The 19,339-nt window shown below is 40.5% G+C and overlaps 1 protein-coding gene and 1 non-coding gene across 2 annotated transcripts; both read right to left on the minus strand.

The window, feature by feature from the left end:
• Window positions 1-7,799: 7,799 nt before the first annotated feature.
• TRNAD-GUC (transfer RNA aspartic acid (anticodon GUC)) lies at window positions 7,800-7,871 on the minus strand. Its single transcript has one exon. It is a non-coding gene; the product is annotated as a tRNA-Asp (tRNA).
• A 1,568-nt stretch (window positions 7,872-9,439) lies between these two features.
• LOC143607135 (phosphoinositide phospholipase C 4-like) lies at window positions 9,440-13,194 on the minus strand. The gene is made up of 8 exons (XM_077082688.1): window positions 12,871-13,194; window positions 12,597-12,793; window positions 12,179-12,314; window positions 11,554-11,757; window positions 11,223-11,449; window positions 10,867-10,984; window positions 10,542-10,781; window positions 9,440-10,109 (listed from the first exon to the last, which is right to left on the minus strand). Exons 1-8 carry the CDS (start codon window positions 13,192-13,194, stop codon window positions 9,816-9,818), a joined length of 1,740 nt encoding a protein of 579 aa, XP_076938803.1. The 3' UTR covers window positions 9,440-9,815.
• Window positions 13,195-19,339: the final 6,145 nt, after the last annotated feature.

A 19,339-nucleotide genomic window follows, 5' to 3' on the forward strand; every position in this document is an offset into this window, starting at 1 on the left:
CACATCACAGCCAACTCGTGCGAACGAGTAGTGTAGGCTTCGATTTCCGAGCCCACCATCTTCAACGACCAAAATTCCGATTCTAACTTCGAAATTTCTTCCCTCGGACAGTACTCCTCTCGCATCATGCTCTTGAACTCCTCCCAGTTCATCGCGTTAGCCAGTTCCAACCCAAGGATCTGGACGTTTGAATTCCACCAAGTGAGGGCGGAATCCTCAAGTGTCCCAGCAGCGAATTTGACCCTACTGGCAGGGGGACAATTACACATCTCAAAGGCCGACTCGGCCTTCTCAGCCCAACGCAGGAAGCCTATAGCTCCCTCAGTGCCCTTAAACGTACTGGGCTTGCAGTCAAGGTAGTTCTTGAAGGTACACGTTCCACTCGGACCTCCAGTTTGATTCTGTACGTGTGCGGCTAAGGCGGCCGCAACATGGTCATTCAGCAGAGTTTGGAGTTCAGCTGCAGTCATGCTGATGTTACCACGTCCTCGTCCAGCGTTTCTTCCAGCCATTTCCTAGAATCACCGTATAAAATGTTAAACATGAATTTTTCTTTCATATACAACACACCATACATGTAATAAAAGATAGGTAAGAAAGAAAATAAGAAACAACATCGCATCACAACCACATATTAGTTTAAAAAAAATTCATGATTAAAACCATTGTATTCGCTACAAAGTATTTCCAATCAATCCTTAAAATCATAGAAAAATAATAGTTCGGATGGAGACAACCCCTCCATCTAAGTGTCATCATTACTAGATGTCGTCATCTGAGGACACCTCTGAGTGTGCCTCCTCCTCAGCCGGTTCTTCTTCAAGTTCTTCTTCGGGTTCCTCCTCGGGATCTTCCTCGGGATCTTCCTCAGGCTCCTCTTCGGGATCTTCTTCAGGTTCTACTTCAGGCTCTGCCCCAGGCTCGGCCTTAGGCTCTGCCTCAGGTTCGGCTGCGTTCTGAGCAAGTTGCATTTGTAAGACATCGCAACGCTCTAACGCTATCTCAGTTCGGGTCCTTGCTTCTTGGAGTTGCTCTTGCAAGTCTATCATCTCAGCTTGCATCTTCATCATAACCTTCATTTGTTGCTCACTAGTCTCTTGCATATCTTTCATTGCCGCTGCCATGCGGGCAATCTCCTCCTTAGTCTCGGTTCCGTCTTTAAACAGTCTGGAAACGTTCTCTCTCGTGTAGCGCATGTAACCCACATCACGCTCCAAAAAAGAAACGACAGCTGCGAGAACTCGCTCTACAGGTTCGGTTATGGGTGGTAGGGTGTTGGGATAAGCAGGATGGTTCGGGTGAGGCAACGGGGGAACTTGTTCGCGATAGACCATACGTCTGATCATGTTAGGGTACCAATCCCAGCTAACGTCGTTTTCGTAAAGGCCTCCGGATAGGCGGTACCTCTTCGGTGCGGGAGCTTCGAGTTCCGGGACTACGCGGGGTGGCGAGGCGGTAGGTAACTGAGGTTCCTTCCCGTGAGCATGCGTCATCGAATCGGATGATGATGAGGGTGGCGTCAACATTCCTACATGTAAGCCGTGTATGCGCGCGCGTATGAGTGAAAATAGGTAAAGAGATAAGATTTCAAGACTACACAAACCTATGCAGTGCGTATCATTATAACTAATGGGTCGTCGCGGTTATAGTCTAGTATGCATGCAGCTTCTAGTTCGCTATAACCAATGGCTCTGATACCAATCTGTCACACCCTCAAAATCCACTCACGGAGTTTTACTGTCAGAGGGTGTGAACTGGCAGAATCGGAATCATCAGTTATAATCAAACCATAAAAACGTTTAAATGCAAATAAGTGCGGAAGCGTAAAAACCTTAATTCAAAAGTTGCGTCACGCAGGACGACTTAAAACCAAAGATAACTGTTAAAAATAAGTTTGCAGAATAAAAGTGTTTTCATTTAATGCATGCTCCTAAACCGCGCGCCCGCCTCGGCTACCTGAGAATAACATACTAAAAGTGTCAACACAAGGTTGGCGAGTTCACAAGTTATATAAGATAAATCGTTTAGCGTTTGCATTCAGCGTTTACGTTAAGTGTTTTGCGTAACCTCGTTACAGCGTTTAAGCGTTTTGCGTAACCACGTTACGGCGTTTTGCGTTTTGCGTAACCACGTTATGGCGTTTTGCGTTACCAGATAATGTTATGTCAAATTATATATCGATAGGTAGCTAATCTATACAACAAGTATTACTAAGTGGTTCGACACTGAAGCTGACTGTTTATCAAGTGCCCGTCACCAGGTCAATCCAGACCATGGTAAGTGTTAGCCAAAATTACACCCACTCAACCTCCAGTTGAGCTTAGCGTCGGGTGGGGTTTGTCAAACCCAGTAGTACTACTCAACAGTGACTCGCTATTCTAAATATTAACCGGTTCGATGTGTGGGACTTCAAATGTTACGTTTGCCGCTTAGTCTTTACAAGTGATATATAATTTATAACAAAATCTTAAATATGCGTTTATCTCAAAAATGCGTTTATCGGAGTATGTTATCTCCCCCAAGTGAAAAACGTTTGAAAACAGTTTAAGAGTGGGGTAAGTGAACTCACTGTTTGCGAAGAATATCCCGAATTAGATCACCAAGTGATGCGCGTCGTAGAAACTCTCTAGCGTTCTAAATAACAAAGAGATTTTCTAAGTATCGGTATGTTTAACGAGTCTCTAGACTCGGCACATAATACCTATGCACGTAACATGTTTCGTGTTTCGTTTGTGAATCGTGTGTGACTTAAACAAGTACAATTGTGATACGATACGTGAGTGAACAATTACTTTTGTGTCATGTATTAATAACATACTTTACTAGCAATTATCCCCGTAAGGGCATTTTGGTCAACAAATAACAATTACTAGCCATTATTCCCCATAAGGGCAATTTGGTCAAATCATGGCAATCAATTTGCAACTATTCCCCGCAAGGGTATTTTGGTCAAAACATAACAATTATATAAGAAATATCATATTTCATGCATTTATACACAACTCAGCAGCTAGTTTCACTGTGACAGAATTTCTACTTGAAAGATTGTACTATTTCACCCGATCATATCATCTCAATTAATTCACCAAAAATCACCACTGAAATATACATGTCTTAGGTTTCCAGAACATATTTTATCTTATTTTTATTCAATATAGATTTCTCATAATGATCAAAACACTACAGTAAACTCATATCAGTCAGATTCATGCGCAACAGAATGTTATTTGCAATTCTCGTTAAACGAAAAATCCAATAAATGCAAGACCACTTGGGTTTGGTTCCTAACTCAATGAGTCAACTTCCAGAAGTGGAACCAACCCAATTGGTCTCGTAGTTCATGAGATATAACATTTACAACATAACCTAACTGCAGGTCTAACAGCTCAGCTTTGCACAACGTTTTTGTAAAATCATAAAAGTAAACTTCTACTTGTCCAAAAATTACAAACTTATACTTTATAGAAACTAGACTCAACCTAGTTTACTGCAGTACCCACAATCTCAACCAATTTTCACGTTTACACTTCGTTACAGTCACTTAAACATCGTATACACATTCTGTCCAGAATCTGTTCACATCAAAACTCAACAATTTAACTATCTATGGACCATAAATCAATCATATAACATGCTAGACACTACAACCACTATCCATGCATATCAATTACACCATACATACAAGATTAGGGTTTGTGTTTTAACTCAAATCAAAGACAACAATCAATCAAGCAACAACATCAATACTAGTTATCAATCATCATGAATTCAACAACCATCATGTTAACTCATACATACATATAAAAATCGGCTGCCTAGGGTTCTTAATTAACCCATTAAACATCAAAATTAAACAACAAGAAGGTAAAGGATGATCAATTATACCTTCCTAGCACCTAGTTCTTGGATTAAACACTTGATTAGGGCTTGTATGTGTGTGTGCTTGTAGACGGCAGCCAAGAGGGAGCAAGGGAGGGGCCGATCGGAGCTTGTAGGTTTATAATAATAAGTTAGGGTTAAGTGTTAAGGTTATATTTATAGATATACAAGTTACACTCTAGTCCCTCTACTTTCAAGTGTTGTTTTTCTAGCCTAACTAGCTTGTTTTCGTCTTGAGTTAACGTTTATAATCATGTTATCACATAACACATAAGTCTAACACATAATTATCACATAATTATTGTTTTGACGTTTTTCGTTTATTTATCAATCGTTTGCGTCAACTCGTTTGCGTTTCGGTGCAAATCCCGAAAGACTACACATGTAGTAAGTGTTAAGCGTCATTTAAACCCTAGTTTAAATGTAATGATGTGTGCGTTATAGATTCAATGATCTTAAAGTTTGAATTGACGGAGTTGAGTTAACGGAGTTAACCTGAAATTGACGATTGTCACAATACTATCAAGTATCAACTATCAACTGTTCATAATGGGCAGACATGAATAGAAAAAAATCAATTCATTTAAGTGTTTGTGCGTTTATTTGGTTTAATGTTAAATGAACAAACATAAACATGACTTGTTTGGTTCATTTACATGTCTAAATGTAAAACTCTGTTTCCATGTAGCATCATATTCGGCTTGAAAACATGAAAAAAAATCATCTCCATTCACCAACAGTACTAACAGCTCTCTAGATATGTGAAACCTTCTGCTAAACATTTCATCATCATATAGATGATTTTCAATGAAATACTTAGTGTACAATTGAGGACCAGTCGTCCATCATATATCCATCTTACACTTCATATCGTATGACCTAATGGTTCTTGATATGTAAAAGTGAGTTTTAAGTTTATAAACCTAAAAATTCAAGTTTTAATAGGAGTATTCATTTATATTCTACTTCCTCTATATACATGTTTTTATACTTTTATGTTTAATCTAATAAATTCAAACTATTAATTATAGCAATTAACCCTAATCAACTATGTACATTAATGACGATGTCTTGAAACACTAGTGTGCATTATGGATAAGCCTTCTAAACCTAGAGTGCTCGTGTATTTCATGGAAGAGAAGTTAGGTTTTTAAGAAAAAAAAATATAAATTAACAGGTTGTTAATGGGTTTCAAGTTCGTCGGTTTTCAACGAAACGAGTGAAGGTTTGCTACCTTCGAATCAATGTATATGTGTATCAAAATATCGATATAATTAGTTGTTTTTCTTTTGGAACAACGAATTTCTTGTGTGTTAGGCCACCGCACTCCTCAGATTTAGAGAACCTTGTTGCTCAACTCTGACCAGACTACGTTGTTTTAACCGGGCTCATGCTGACTTCAGAGTTTGGCTTGGACATTCCCCTGAGAACCATATCGCCGGCTGCCACTTGATAATTGTTGTGCTACCACAAAAGCAGAACTCTATGACGTAACATACGGTGAGATGAAAACCGGGATGTACTCGGGATCCGAACTGACAACCTCACAATAACAATGCCTAACTAAAATACTTAATTGTCACAATCCAAAAAAAATGACACTTAAGTGGAAACCTATCTCCTACCACTGGACCAAGTGAGGATAAAAATTAGATTGTTTTGAAATGAACTTTTTCATACATTTTGCTTAAGTTTTTTTTAAATTAAAAAAAAAAAAAATCTTTTCAATTTTCAACCATGACTAGTCAACCAAAAATCTTACGGCAGTGTTTTGCATGAGAAGAGACAGGAAGGATAATATATCCAAAACACAATTGGACGCGCGTGGGAAGCACCTGCCACTCTGTTTTGTCTCTCACCGTACATTCAACTCATTCTTTTTTGATATATTTGAATGCCATTCTCCAGCATTCAAATCCATATCCCGCCACCCCTTTCCTCTGTTCCCATCACTTTTCCTATTACCCGTTTCAACTTTTCCTCTCTTCAATTCACACTTTTTTTATTATTATTTTCAAATCCAATTCTTTCCTCTCATGATCACCAACTCACCATGAAATTCCTCAACTCACCTTCTTCCTCTTCTTCCGTTTCCAATTACTCCCCCGCGGGCTGCGTACCCGCAATCCTACGCCGCCTGCTCCGTCTCCCCACATTCCCTTTGGATACCCACATCAATAATGAATTTGAAGAGCCTTATTGTGCTAATAAGCCCAAGGGTGATCCTGGGATTGTTGGCAAACTTATGGGGCTTGACTCGATGCCGGAAGCGAACCCGATTGATAATTGGAGACACGTGAAGTTGAAAAAACAGGTTGGGTGTGTTCTTAAAGCACCCGCCTTTGTGGAGCTTGAAAATGACAAGTTTATCATTCTTAGCTTTGAAGGTGATGGTAAAGATAAGGAATTGGAGATGGGCTTTTCGAAAAATCATAAGGGTTTGATTGGATCAAAGGGTAAATCAAGAATCAAGTTGAATCAAGAATTGATTAATTGCCATGGTGAAGTTATCGGTTCATGTAAATCGTCTAATTTGGACAAGAAATCTTGCAATACTGAGTGTGATTCTGAGAAGTCAAGTCCTGTTTCTGTTCTTGAATTCTCGGGTCATCAAGAGGATTCGTATTCAGGTTTCGTTGTTTAAAGATTGTAATTTTAGTTATAAAGTTACAGTCTTGCTGGTTTTTAATTTTTTATGATATGGGTGTGGATTTTGCAGGAAAAGAAGACTCGCAGGCGAAAAATTCGAATTCCCGGAGAAAATTGAGAGAGGATCTCGACAAGAATGCACCATCTCCATTATCATCGTCATCATCAACATCATCTTCAAGTACTAGCAGCTGCAATTCGGTGGATGATGGTGAAGAATTGTGCAGAAGTGGTAAAGAATATGTTGGATTCGAGATGAAGAACTTTGTGAGTGGAGAATCTAAGGAAATTTGGGTTGAAATTTGTAAAATGGCTGAAAGAGATGCGATTGAAAGATGGGAAGGTGAAGACTTTGGAGAGATTGGGGTGTGTCTTGGATTGCAGATTCTTGACCAATTGATACTTGAACTATTTACCATAACTTGAAAACAACTTTGATATGTAATAGTGCTTTGTTTATATTGGTTACATCTAAAGTTAGTAAACTTCTAACAAAACTCGTTGTTAACCGTTTTAGATTTCGATAACAAGAATCTAGATTTGTTGCACAAGACTAGTATTATGTTTTTATGTTTTTTTGCGTTGACTTCACTGGTTTTCGGATACAAGGTGAAAGAAAGAATGATATAAAGACATGACAAAAGATTTGATTGTCATGGCCTTAAAAACCTGATCTTTCAAAGGAATTCCAGAAAAAAAGTCAAACCGACTTGGTGGAACCTAAGTTCAGAGGTTTATGCCACACCAAAGAATGGAATGAAAGAATATTCTTGTAAAAGATATATCAAAGTGTTGCGATAAACATAATATGGCATGTTATCATAGATTGTTCTTGTCAAAGATATATCAAAATGGGATTTTTATTGTACAAAATTTCGGAAACATGTTCATAAATGTTTAGCAGCATGTCCTAAGTATATAAATTTATGAGAAAATGGGTAGTTTACATTTAGTTCCGTAAAAGTGTTATCAAATTGATTATAAGACAACTATGAGTTTCTAAGTTTTGAATAATAGAGTATTTCTTTGGGATTTTCATTGAAAAATCAGACACGCATAGAAGTTTTGGATTTCCACAAAAAGTTAAGGGAAAAAACACAAGAAAGATCCATGGCTCCAATACGTGTTGTGCGTACTTACGTGTGAACGTAAGCGAACTCCACAGCTAAACGCATTTAATCGGGTGATCTTATTGGCAGTAACAAAAATTTGAAGTGTATACAAAACTACAGCACCCACAAATCTAGAATTTTCAACCGACAAAAATTAAACGCCGTTGCCGGGGATCGAACCCGGGTCACCCGCGTGACAGGCGGGAATACTTACCACTATACTACAACGACTTGGTTGTTACAGTCAAAACATTATTCTTTTCAATGTTTCGTGTTTAGGCTTAAGAGGACCTCTGACCTAATACCTATGGAGCATATGCTTGTTTGACTTCAATTATTTAATGGATGAAATGAAAAGCAAATGAACGTGATTAAAAGTTCTTTCAGGTTGTAAAATTTGAAAATAGACTATCGTCAGTAATTTTTATGGCATAATAGTTATTTTATTTAACCTTTTCATAATCATTGAGTTTTAGATTTCTTGACTCCGAAATAATTTTTCTTTCTAATTTCACTGTGTATTAGTTATTGTACACTAAAGTAGCATATTTCTCTAACAGACATCGATGTCAGAGGCGGATATGTGACGGCTAAATCAACAGTTGAGATCAAAGCTGTAATTTTTCACACTTAATGACTAAAGCTTTAATTTTTACGAATCATCGGAAAGATTAAGATTAGGACAATTTACTCTTATTTTGATGAAACTTTTGGAAATTTGAATGTTGAAAATTGAAATGTTGATGGGTTTTTCAAGCCTAAAAGTTTGCTTTAACTAAACCACTGTTGGTTTATTTTTTCACACAATTAGCCATTTAGCCCTTAACACAATCAACTCCATACCAGATATATCACGGTTGGTGGAATTGGGCCAGAGATCCAGTTCAATACCTCTTGGGCTCTTGGCTCTTACCCTTTCTGCAGGGCCCTTAGATAGGCCCAACACTAATGTCACTTGTAAATTTGTAATTGTAAATTGGTTATTTGGTTAATGTATACACTATACATAGTAATATAGAGGTGCATTTAATTAGGAATAAAAGATATGTTGAGAAGGCCCTAAAACAATTTAACACTTATACACATAGTTTATCTGTCAACTACATAAGTATTCACTCACTTTCTCCATCCCTACTTCCTGTCCTGGTCCTTTGCATATATATGGGTGTATACACAATTTGTTTTCCATACACATGTGCATGTCACCGGATAAAGTTTTTTTTTTTGAAAATCAACTAACAACATAAATGCAATTGAACTATTATGTAAAAGTACTAAAGTGGTTCACGAGGTTCTCGACATATTTATGGCTCTTAACTAGCATGCCCTTATATATATAATGAGAAAGCGAAGATTTCATGTAATAAAAAACCACATGAATAAAAAAATCAAATCAAATAAAATCAAACTAGACTCATTCACAAAATAAAGCTATTAGAAGAATATTGCACTAAGAGGATGGTTGATATCACTAAAAGAGAAAGTGCATGAGATGAGATCCAGGCCTGCCTTTGTGTTGCAGGAATTTATGATGCTTTGCTTTTCCAAGCATGTGGCATCTTCAATCTTCATCACAATTTTTCAAAAAAATAAATAAATTATGGAACATTTTGAACCTTCATTTTACCATTTTATGTCTAGTTTTCAACCACTATTTTCCGGAAACCCGTCCCTTTGTAACCCCAAATGTTAAAGATACAACCAAATACTTAAAAATACTGCATTATATATCTACACAAAGTATATGAAAGAGATCCATTAATTTTAAATAAATGGGGAACAAAACTTTTAAATATTCTATCTACATTAATTTTGCTCATTTTCAAAGTAGGAATTGATGCAACCAGCTAATATATATTTCAGAATTTGTTCTGCATACAGTAAAACACCAAAATAAAACAAGAAAGAATAAAAAAACAGATGGATATAACTAGGTATGGACCATGCAACATGCCTCTTTTTTATATCCACCACTGAAAACAAGAGGCGGCACATAAATGAATGGATTTCTCTTTCATAAATTTACATATGTGCATATGATTTATTTCAAAACTAAAAAAATAACAACCCATTCCTAAAACAAATGATTATACTTTATAGACAACAAGAGCAAACCGACTAAACCAAACTCTATAAAATCAATTAGCTAATCTAACGAGATTAACAATGCGTTTTTTAGATGAACTCAAACCGCACAAGTAACCTTGCTGATGTGTATTGATCCCCTTTGCGGTTACAGAGTGGGACGGCACGAATTCCCGGCCTCAACTCTGAAACAGGCAGACAAATTTGGCCAGCAAAATCATCTTTTTCAGATATGTTATAACTATGTACTTCAATTCTAAGTAAAGCTAATTCGGGAACTGCTAATGAAAATGTAAATTCTTCATTCCAAACAGGTGTCCAGTTATCCTCCTTAATGTTGGTCTTTTTCATAACTTTATCAACAGATGCTCCAGCTATACCAACCTGTTTCAGAGGTATAAAGGTTAACTAAAGTACAATCTTTTTTTAAAGTTTGTACTGTGAAACTATCCTAAAATCAAGTATGTGTCTTTTTGTTATTGATGTTCAACATAGACACTTATACCTGTTGATTTAGATATGATATAAGAGTTTTATATAGAGCTATTAGCTTATTACTTTATACACACACACACCACTTGACCTTTTGAACTTTATACAATGTATTAGTACTCAGATTTATGTACTTCACTTTCACAAGAAGCAGTTTTACCCTTAACGTTATGTATTCTCTTAATAACTTTTAAGTTTTCATAATATAATTGGGTTTAACTTTTTTGGGATGCATATAATTAGTTGTGTGATCTTTGTATCTCCCAGTAAAAGTTATATTCAAGCATCTAGATTCTTTGTACCATAAAGAGTAAAGATAATTACCCTAGTGAAGAAATCTGGAGGGGAATATTTATCAAAATGAGTTTTCTTGAAATCCAAATGCCATCCATCTCCCATATAAATTTTAACCTTTAATGATGTTTTGGGCATAATCTTTGCTTTGGGATTAAACACCTCATTCTTGGGCCCACAACTCATTAAAAATTCTGGTTTTTTCACATAACCGCAGCCTCCATTAGCTCTAAACATTCCATGCATTAACCAAAGTGATCTACCATATCCCTGTATTGTATATGAGAGTTTAGATGTTAGTTATGAGCAACAAGTAACAATGCGGTCCGCAATATTATGTTGTTTTGATGCTGACCTGCATATTAAATGCAACCATTTGAGCTCCATGTAGCCAACCAATTAGCGGCTTGTAGTTAGAGGAGGTAATGCGTGTTCCTTTGGGATAAATTCTAAGAATATTCTTCTGTGTGAACCTGGCAAAACAAATGTTCCCGATACATATTGTTACTAAAACAATAATTTTGTTAAGATAATTATCTAAATCTTTGAATACAAATGATTAGGAGGTTGATTTTGTGAAAAATAGACTTTGGATGACTTTGACCAACTTGACTTAGACTTCCTTTTATTCGATCGGATTTGAGATAAATTAAAATGGACATGAACAGGTAGAAATTGAAATCTCTAAAAATACCTAAAACTCATTAATACCTTACTACATCCTGCCCATGATTTCCTGCAGCCTTTTCAAGTGCTTGTTCTGCCAAACTTAATCGTGTGACTTTATCCTTTTCAACTTTAAATGCACCCTTTAATCCGTTTTTTGGTTTTCCAGCATGAATTGCAATCAGCTTCTTGTAAACAGGAGATGTAGGTGATTTCTTTCCTTTAAACAGATCTGCAGTCTCAACATCTTGATCACTCTTATCACTTCCTGACTGCGACATATATTACACAAATTCATTAAGGCTTGTTCATTTTAATACAAATAAATAATCGATATAATTATAATTGTATGAATGCGTGTCATTGTGCAACAAACCTTAGAACTCCACGCATCATCATCAACATCGGAAACTTGGCTCTTTTGTGAGCTACTTCGACTTACATCGTCGGTTTCAAGGTACTCTTTTGGAGGCTTTGTTGAAATCAAAATCCGATATTTTAAGTGTTCAGGCGATGGAAGTTCTTCCAAGTTTTCTGATTCAGGGGAAAATAACATTGACCCGAATGTCTCGGTGATCATCTACAAGAATAATTAAAAAGAACATGAACATCATGGTAATGTGAATATGCGATTATCAATATCAATATCAATCATGCCCAGTAAAATCCCACCGACAGCAAAGCTATAAGTAGGGTCTGGGGAGGGTGGGATGTAGGCACACCGTACCTCTATCCAAAGGAATAAAGAGGTGGCTTCCAGAGAGACCCTCGGCTCTAAGTACATGTGTATGAAGCACAATAAAGGAAATCAAAGTTTAACAGTTATATAAAAACTACTACTAATTATAATAATATTAATAATAAGATCACAGTTTAACAGCTATATAAAAGCTAATAATAATTATAATAATAATAATAATAATAATAATAATATATGTAAGGGAAATACCATTATGGTATGCGATTGATGATCAAATTTCACATATAAACACAGTACTAACCTTGGCTACTTTTGCTTGAAGATAGGGGGTAAGATGGTCTTCTAGTGTTATGATGACCGGATAAGGTGATGCCACAAATGCATACTCTTTGATTGCTTTTAAGCACTCGATGAGTTTTACCGGGCTTGTCAAGGTCCTGCATTAATAAACAAACAACTTAGATTAGCCTAAAACGCATAAATCATTCATCTAACATAATTTGCGCGGTAGTCTTAATTTCATATTTAGTTGTTCACTTGTAATTTCAAAAATTTGGCAAAGTTGCCAAATTTAAAATCCTTGTGTAAAAGGGCAACTTATGTAATAGTCTAGGCATGAAGACATTTATCAACTTTTTCTTGAAAATTATTCTTGTGTTTTATTGTTACTAAATACTTAATATGTGACTATATGTATTGAATTGAAGTAAGTTGAGTACCTTCCATGAAGAACATGCACATTATTTTTTGATAAATTTGGCCATAGATCAAGTTCTATGACTCTGACACCTGATTTGAGTGCTTTGATGATCGGAACCTCGCTGCAATTACTACTTAACTGGTTCCCGGTCAAGTACGAATTGTGGCCGGTGTATATGTAATAATGAGACAGGGGAGCACTCATATCTTGATGAACCTAAAATTCAAACCCATATTAGTATTATTCGTTACGAATTTAAGCTAAGAATCAAGTGATCATGTCAATTAACATACCCGAGTTTGGATTGGCGGATTAAGCTCGGTACTAAATAGGAAATGATGAAAATCCTCTAACGAGAGAGATTTCCTGTTGATTAACTTTGCAAGATGAGGATGTCGTTTGTGAAGTATCCACTCGATTATAAGCTCGGCATCAGAAATCGAGACATCTCCATGGTGTTGCTCCACTAAAAACCCGTGGAGCTGATCCGCCGTCAAGTGATTCCCATCGCCCGAGTACTTACTAAACGCGTCTTTAACGTCCGATGGTGGTTCGGCTTCGGCTACTTTAAACTTTCTAGTGAAACAATAGCACACACTATAATTACCTATTACCATGTTTGTAAGATTGTGTTGTGGATGATCAATGAGAATGGTGGTGTGTAGGCTATTTATAGAGGGAGGGTATTATTATTATTATATCTGATGACTCTTCTTGGCAGATTCGAAGATGGGATGAGAGAGAAAGAGTGTGAATCTTGTTGATTCTGTTTAAATTGGAATCGTTAATTGTTGTAGCACAGAAGACTGAAGAATCAGTCAAATCGAACATAGCTTCCCGCGCTTTTTCAATATTATCCGTCCATCATTTTAACTCATGTCACTGAAAAAGTATATAAACTTGCTTCTATTTAATAGGCAAACTGGATTATAAATGAATTATGGATTATCGAGTAGGCAAACGGCATTATAAGAAAATGATTCAAAGCTGAAGAAACACTAAGTGACCCCGGGCAGATTATGGGTAATCTGGGGGCTAAGTAATGTTTCCCACGAAGGTTAGGTCCAGCAGAGTAAGTTGTACTTCAAGGAACCTGCAAAACAGACACCGTAAGCTCGTCACTGAGAAGGGGGGGGGGGTTCCTCCTTGTGACCACCCTCCGGCGTGAGAATCAGTCTATATTGCTCTTTAAATATAAAAGTATATGAATACTATTAGAGCAATTATCAAGTAAGTTATACGAGATCGTAGATGATGAAATGATAATACCATTTGCTGTCTTTTATAGCCGAAGGTGGGTTTCCAAGGGGTTTAGCCGGCCCAACACGCTACCAACTGTAACCTATGCACGTGCCCTACCTGTGAGTGGTGGATAGGTAGCGGCTGACACAGAGCAGGCGTGCCGTGCACTCTTCGTCTTCTACCAACTGCAGGCTAGGCACGTGGTCTGGCAGGAGTTGGTGGGCAGGCGGCGGCTATTGGTCACAGTGCTGTGGCGTGCTGTCTGCCACGCTGCTGTCAGTGAGCTGTCGCATTCTTGGTCAGATCTTTTGTCTTTACCTCGTCAGGTATCACGCAAAAGATCCTCCATCATACAGACTGGCCCATTTTGGCGGGAGTTTTCCCCCTCCCGCCTCTGCTCATTCTTTCAGGTGACACTGAATTTGTAAGTGTTAAGCCTTATGCGTGTAGCTATGCTGTGCGGGTAGCCTTCCCTGATGGCTTGTATCCGCAACTGCGGGAACAGGCGGGTTACTTTACCATTGGGAGGCTTTTCCCTGCGTATGCAGCTTGCATACTGCGCGTAGGCTTCTCTGAGCATGGTGGGTCCTGCGGGAGTAGATGGTCTTTGCGCAGACATCCTTGTTCAAGGTGAGTCATGCGGGACCAACTGAGCCCTGCTGGGACCTACCTCTTCAAGTCCCCCCAGTCCAATGTTCTTTTCACGAATGTCTAATAAAGTGAGGTGAACTTTTGGACTTAAGCAAAGGGTTTTGAAAAGGGGTTTTTGTAAGGTTTTCCATGGGGGTTCTTCCCGCGGAAGTCCTTGTCACTTGCAGAAATTCCCGAGTTTCCTGCTTGGTCTTTGGGTATGATGCGGGTAGGTCTGTAACCTCCTCGCAAGTCAGGAGCATTGAGTCTTAGTTGTGCGGATTCTCCCTGTGGTTCTGGTAGTTTTTTGAACATAGTGATCAATTATGTTTAAACCACCAATTCCATCTTGGAGCCTCAAACAACGTAGTACTCGATGTTCCCGCTATGCGGGGATATTATTTCCGTTTTCACAAGCATTGCCCAGAAGATCCTTCCTGGTTTCAATTCTCAGCGGGTGCTAGGTATGTGAAGGGTTTTGCCTTTACACTGTACCTGCATCCGTCTTATGGTTACTTTACTTCCAAGGTATTCCTGGCGTCCATTCCCTGCGGGTGCTAGGTATGTGAAGGGTTTTGCCTTTACACTGTACCCGCACCCGTCTTATGGTTGGTTGCCAAATATTTTGGCTTCAATTCCCTGCGGGTGTTAGGTATGTGAAGGGTTTTGCCTTTACACTGTACCCACACCCGGCTTATGGTTACTTGTTTGCCAAGGTAAGGGGTATTTTCCCGCTTACTTTTTTGAACCTTAGTCTTCAAAAAAAATTTTTTAAATTTTGAAATTTGAAGAGTTGGTGGATGGATAACAACCCAATACCTCAAACGTCGTGCGACGGTTTCTTCTGACTGTGTCAGGACGTGCCAGAAGTTATGGCGACATGACATTATGTGGTCATTCCAGTTGCTTTTTCAGGCGCGTGGGCACGGGATTCCGGGCGCGTAGCCGCGAAATCTCTGGCACACGTCCTTTTGACAGCTGTTGCCAGCTTGCCTTTGCCACGTGTCATAGTTTCATTGCACCTTTGACTTCTCTCTCTTCCGTATTAATTTCATCGCATTAATTGCGATTACTATATAAAGGGGGAGAGGGTTATTTGCAATTCACACTTTCCACTTTCATCTCTTCTTCTCCAGTAATTTCCGGCGAATTTCTCTTTTCAGTAAAGCATTACTCTGAAATCTCTTCTTTCTTCCACCATGTCTTCTCACGATGCTGATGATCAGAAGACTGCTGGCGAATGCCAGTGTTCTCTTCCTGTCGAGCTGTACCAGTATATCGTCAGGAAGTTCATGCTCGAGTCTCTCGAGCCTGAGTTTCCTGAGCCCCACCATACTGTGTACGATGCCCCTAGTGGCAAGATTGGGGTTTATGCTGCATTCTTTGTCTACGGGAACCTTAGGTTTCCGTTGACAAAGTTTGTGTACCGTGTCCTAGAGAGGCACGGTGTGCACCTGACAGAGGTGCACCCCATGGCCATTGCCAAGGTCCGGCACTTTGAGTGGGTGTGCCGGATACTGGGCTTTGAGCCCCTCGTTGACCGCCTGATGACCTTCTATACATGGAGGTGCATCCAAGGGTGGTACACTCTTACAACCCGTATCAAGGGTTTAAAGATTTGTACCACCGAGCGGAGTCTTCGCTCATGGAGGAGAGAGTTCTTCTTCATATCCGCTCGCGCCATCCCCATCGCTATGAAGTTCAAGAATGGCCAGGCGCTTCTGAACCTTCCCGCCCTCAATTATGAGGAGGCGGAATGGTTCTCGAAGATATCCCGGGTCCAGTCCCCGGTTTTCCGTTTTCCGGAGTCGGCGATGGTGATGCTGGGGATGAGCCGGGTGTGGAAGGCGGCGAATGCGGATAAGGTTCCGATCGTCCTCGAATATGGTTCGAACTCTGTCCCTTATGGTATGTCTTGTTTCTTTTTGCTGACTATGATTTTTTCTAACTTTCTTGTTGATTTCAGAGGGTAACGATCTTCAGTCGCTCCTGAATCCGCGGGAGGAAAATGGTCCTGCGCGGATGGGTACTCGTGCTCTGGACGAGAACGAGTTGCCCATCTTAGAGCAGACCGCGGGTCGGTTCGTGGAGGTTTACCCGCCAGGCCAAGAGATCCTGAGCCACCGACGGCCAGGTAAGCCTATCTTCTATCCTGAACCTCTCAATGTTGTGCCTGCTGCTGGAGTTGACATTTCTTCTTCTGAGGAATCCGCAGAAGGTCCTCCACTGGTGCGGAAGAAAAAGGCTGCCGTCGGGAAAGGCAAGGAGAAGGTGGCCTCTACGGCCGACCCGGTAGTCCTATCTGACTCGGAGTCAGATAATGCAGAGGTGGCGGGGAAGCCCGGTGGTGAGGAGACCACCGCTCCGGAGGCTGTAGGTGATACCTCCGGGAAGGCAGCGACGACGACGGTTACCGGTGTCAAGAGGCCGGCTCCATCGGGTTCACCCCCACTCGTTCGTTTGTTCAAGCTCAAGAAACCCCGTAAGTACCCCCATAATTCTTGTCTAGATTTGTTGTTTCAAATAAATTCAACACATTTGCTTGTGCAGGTGCGGATGTTGACGCATTCCAGGGTGGAGTTGGAGCAAGTATTCCCCCGCCAATGACGGTAGGCTCGGTCAGCCTTCCCGAGGCGTCGACCCAGGCGTCTGCGCCTGCCTCCGCTGGTTCCAGCCTTCCTGAGGCTGTTCCAGCTGAGAAGGTGTCTCCGCCGGCCGTGAGTGCAATTTTTACAGCATCTTTCACGGAGCCGGCGGTTACTGTTGCTGAGGAGGTGGCGCCAACAATGGCTACCACAGCGGCTGCCACTATACATGCGCCACCGGCACCGACGGCCGGACCATCAGGTACGCGCCGGGCTTCCCGCCGATCTATGCCACCTTCCCGTCTGCCTGACCTGTTGGATGGATTTCCTTTAGGTTCAGGTGATGGGTTTGGCGGCTATCGGCCTGTTATTGACCCTACAGGTACGTAGGGTTCTTTTTCCTTTGTATATTTTTGTCATCTTTTCCTAACTGTCTTTGTTTCTTTTGCAGTATCGGATTCCAATGAAGTGTATGTTCCAAGATGGAACATACGCCGAGGAACAACCCTTCGCACCCCTGTGGAGTGCGTGGATTGGGCTCGCCATGCTGCTCCTCATGGTGCGTTGGGGGAAGCCATGGCTAGCTACCAGGAGGGTAGGCTAACCAATGAGCTTCGGGTTCTCCAAGCCCGGATGCAGCCCCGCGTCGAGCTGCTTTGTCGTGAAAACGACAAGTTAAAAGCAGCTCGCGCCAAAGAAATATCTGAGGCGCGGGCTCTGCGGGAGGAGAACCGGCAGTTGGCCGCTGCCGCCGCCGAGAAGGAGAGAGCATTCAAGGCCCTCGAGGTTGAAGTACAGGCGCGACTCGAGGCCCGCTCCAAGGCTGCCCAAGCTGTGAATGAACAGCTTCGGCTGGCTAAGGAGACTGCGCGAAACTCAACTGAGAGGGCTGCCAAGGCTGAAGCTGTTGCTGAGCCGCTTCGCGAAGAGAATGAGCAGCTTAAATGCAAATTAAAGGCTCTTCAGCATGCTCATGACGCCTTGGCAATGGAAGATGCCAAGAAGCTGCAGGAGATCCTTGACCAGAGGGGGGTGCTTGACCGTACTGAAAGGAAACTTAAAAGCGTCGAAGAGGCTGCCGCCAAGGAAGTTCAACTTGCCAACCTTGATAAAAGCGGAGCCGAACGTGCTTACAAAGAAAGTCAAGCTACCCTCCAATGGCTGCTTCGAGAAGCGTTGCCTCAGGTATCTTTATCTTTTTCTTTACGCTTTCCGCTCGTAATTAGAAAATGTTCTAATTTGTATTCTTTTGTAGGTTGTGCGTCGGGTCCTTTCAGAGACCTCTTATGACGATGCGATGAGCGCAGCCCTCAACGCTTCTCATGAGGATGGGGAGAAGACTGGCTTCCTGCTTGGTCTAGGGTTTGCTGAGAGAGGCTTTCCGCCCTCCAACTTCCCTTTATTCAATGTTAATACTGAAGCTGCTTATGACCAAGCTGTGAACCAGTATGCTTCCTTCCCGCATCCAGTGGTGGAGAAGGTGAATGAAGCTGCTGCTGCTGATGATGGGCTAAACATCCTTAAGGCTTTCCTTGGGCAGCCGCGTTCTGACGGTGCTGGTCCAAGCGGAGGTGGCTCTGAAGCCTGATCCTGAAGATCTTTTCCCACTGCTAGGATAGACTTGGCTTTGTATAGATTTCTTTTAGGCGGGTAGTTACCCAGCCATTCTTGTAATAGATTGTGAAATATTAATCTTTTTGCGTATAAGATTGTTATTTCCTTCCTTGGGTTCCTTGCTTTATAAACTTATGACTTGCATACTTAGTTTGAATTAGCAATTTTCCAAGTGTTTAGAATAAGGACCGTTGAACATGGTTGATGATGGGTTAAAGTTTTGCCTCCTCCTTCGTGATTGTGCGGGTAAAACCGTCACTTGCACTTGGTAGGATGGCTAATCTTTACCCTCTATCTGACCTGCGTGTAGGTTTTCCTTTTCGAAATTTCTAAGGCATTAAGTTAAACCTTTGAACGTGGTTGATAATGGACTAAAGTTTTCGCTTCCTCTTTCGTGATTGTGCGGGTGCAACCGTCACTTGCACTTAGTAGGATGGCTTTAACTTTAGACCTATATCTGACCTGCGTGTAGGTTTTTCTTATCCTTTTTTAAGTGTTCATAAGTTAACCTTTTAACGTGGTAGATGGTAAGCTAAGTTTGGCTTCCTTGTTTGTGATTGTGCGGGTAAGACCGTCACTTGCACTTACAAGGATGGCTAAACTTTACCTACATCTGACCTGCGTGTAGGTTTTCCTTAGAACTTTTTAACATTTTGGCGTTGTGTTTATGCGGGTATTGCCGCCTTCCACA

The sequence above is a fragment of the Bidens hawaiensis genome, unplaced genomic scaffold (genome assembly GCF_021521415.1).
Source record: "Bidens hawaiensis isolate Kalapana, Puna unplaced genomic scaffold, B.hawaiensis_p1.1 tig00079570_1, whole genome shotgun sequence".
Lineage (NCBI taxonomy): Eukaryota > Viridiplantae > Streptophyta > Magnoliopsida > Asterales > Asteraceae > Bidens > Bidens hawaiensis.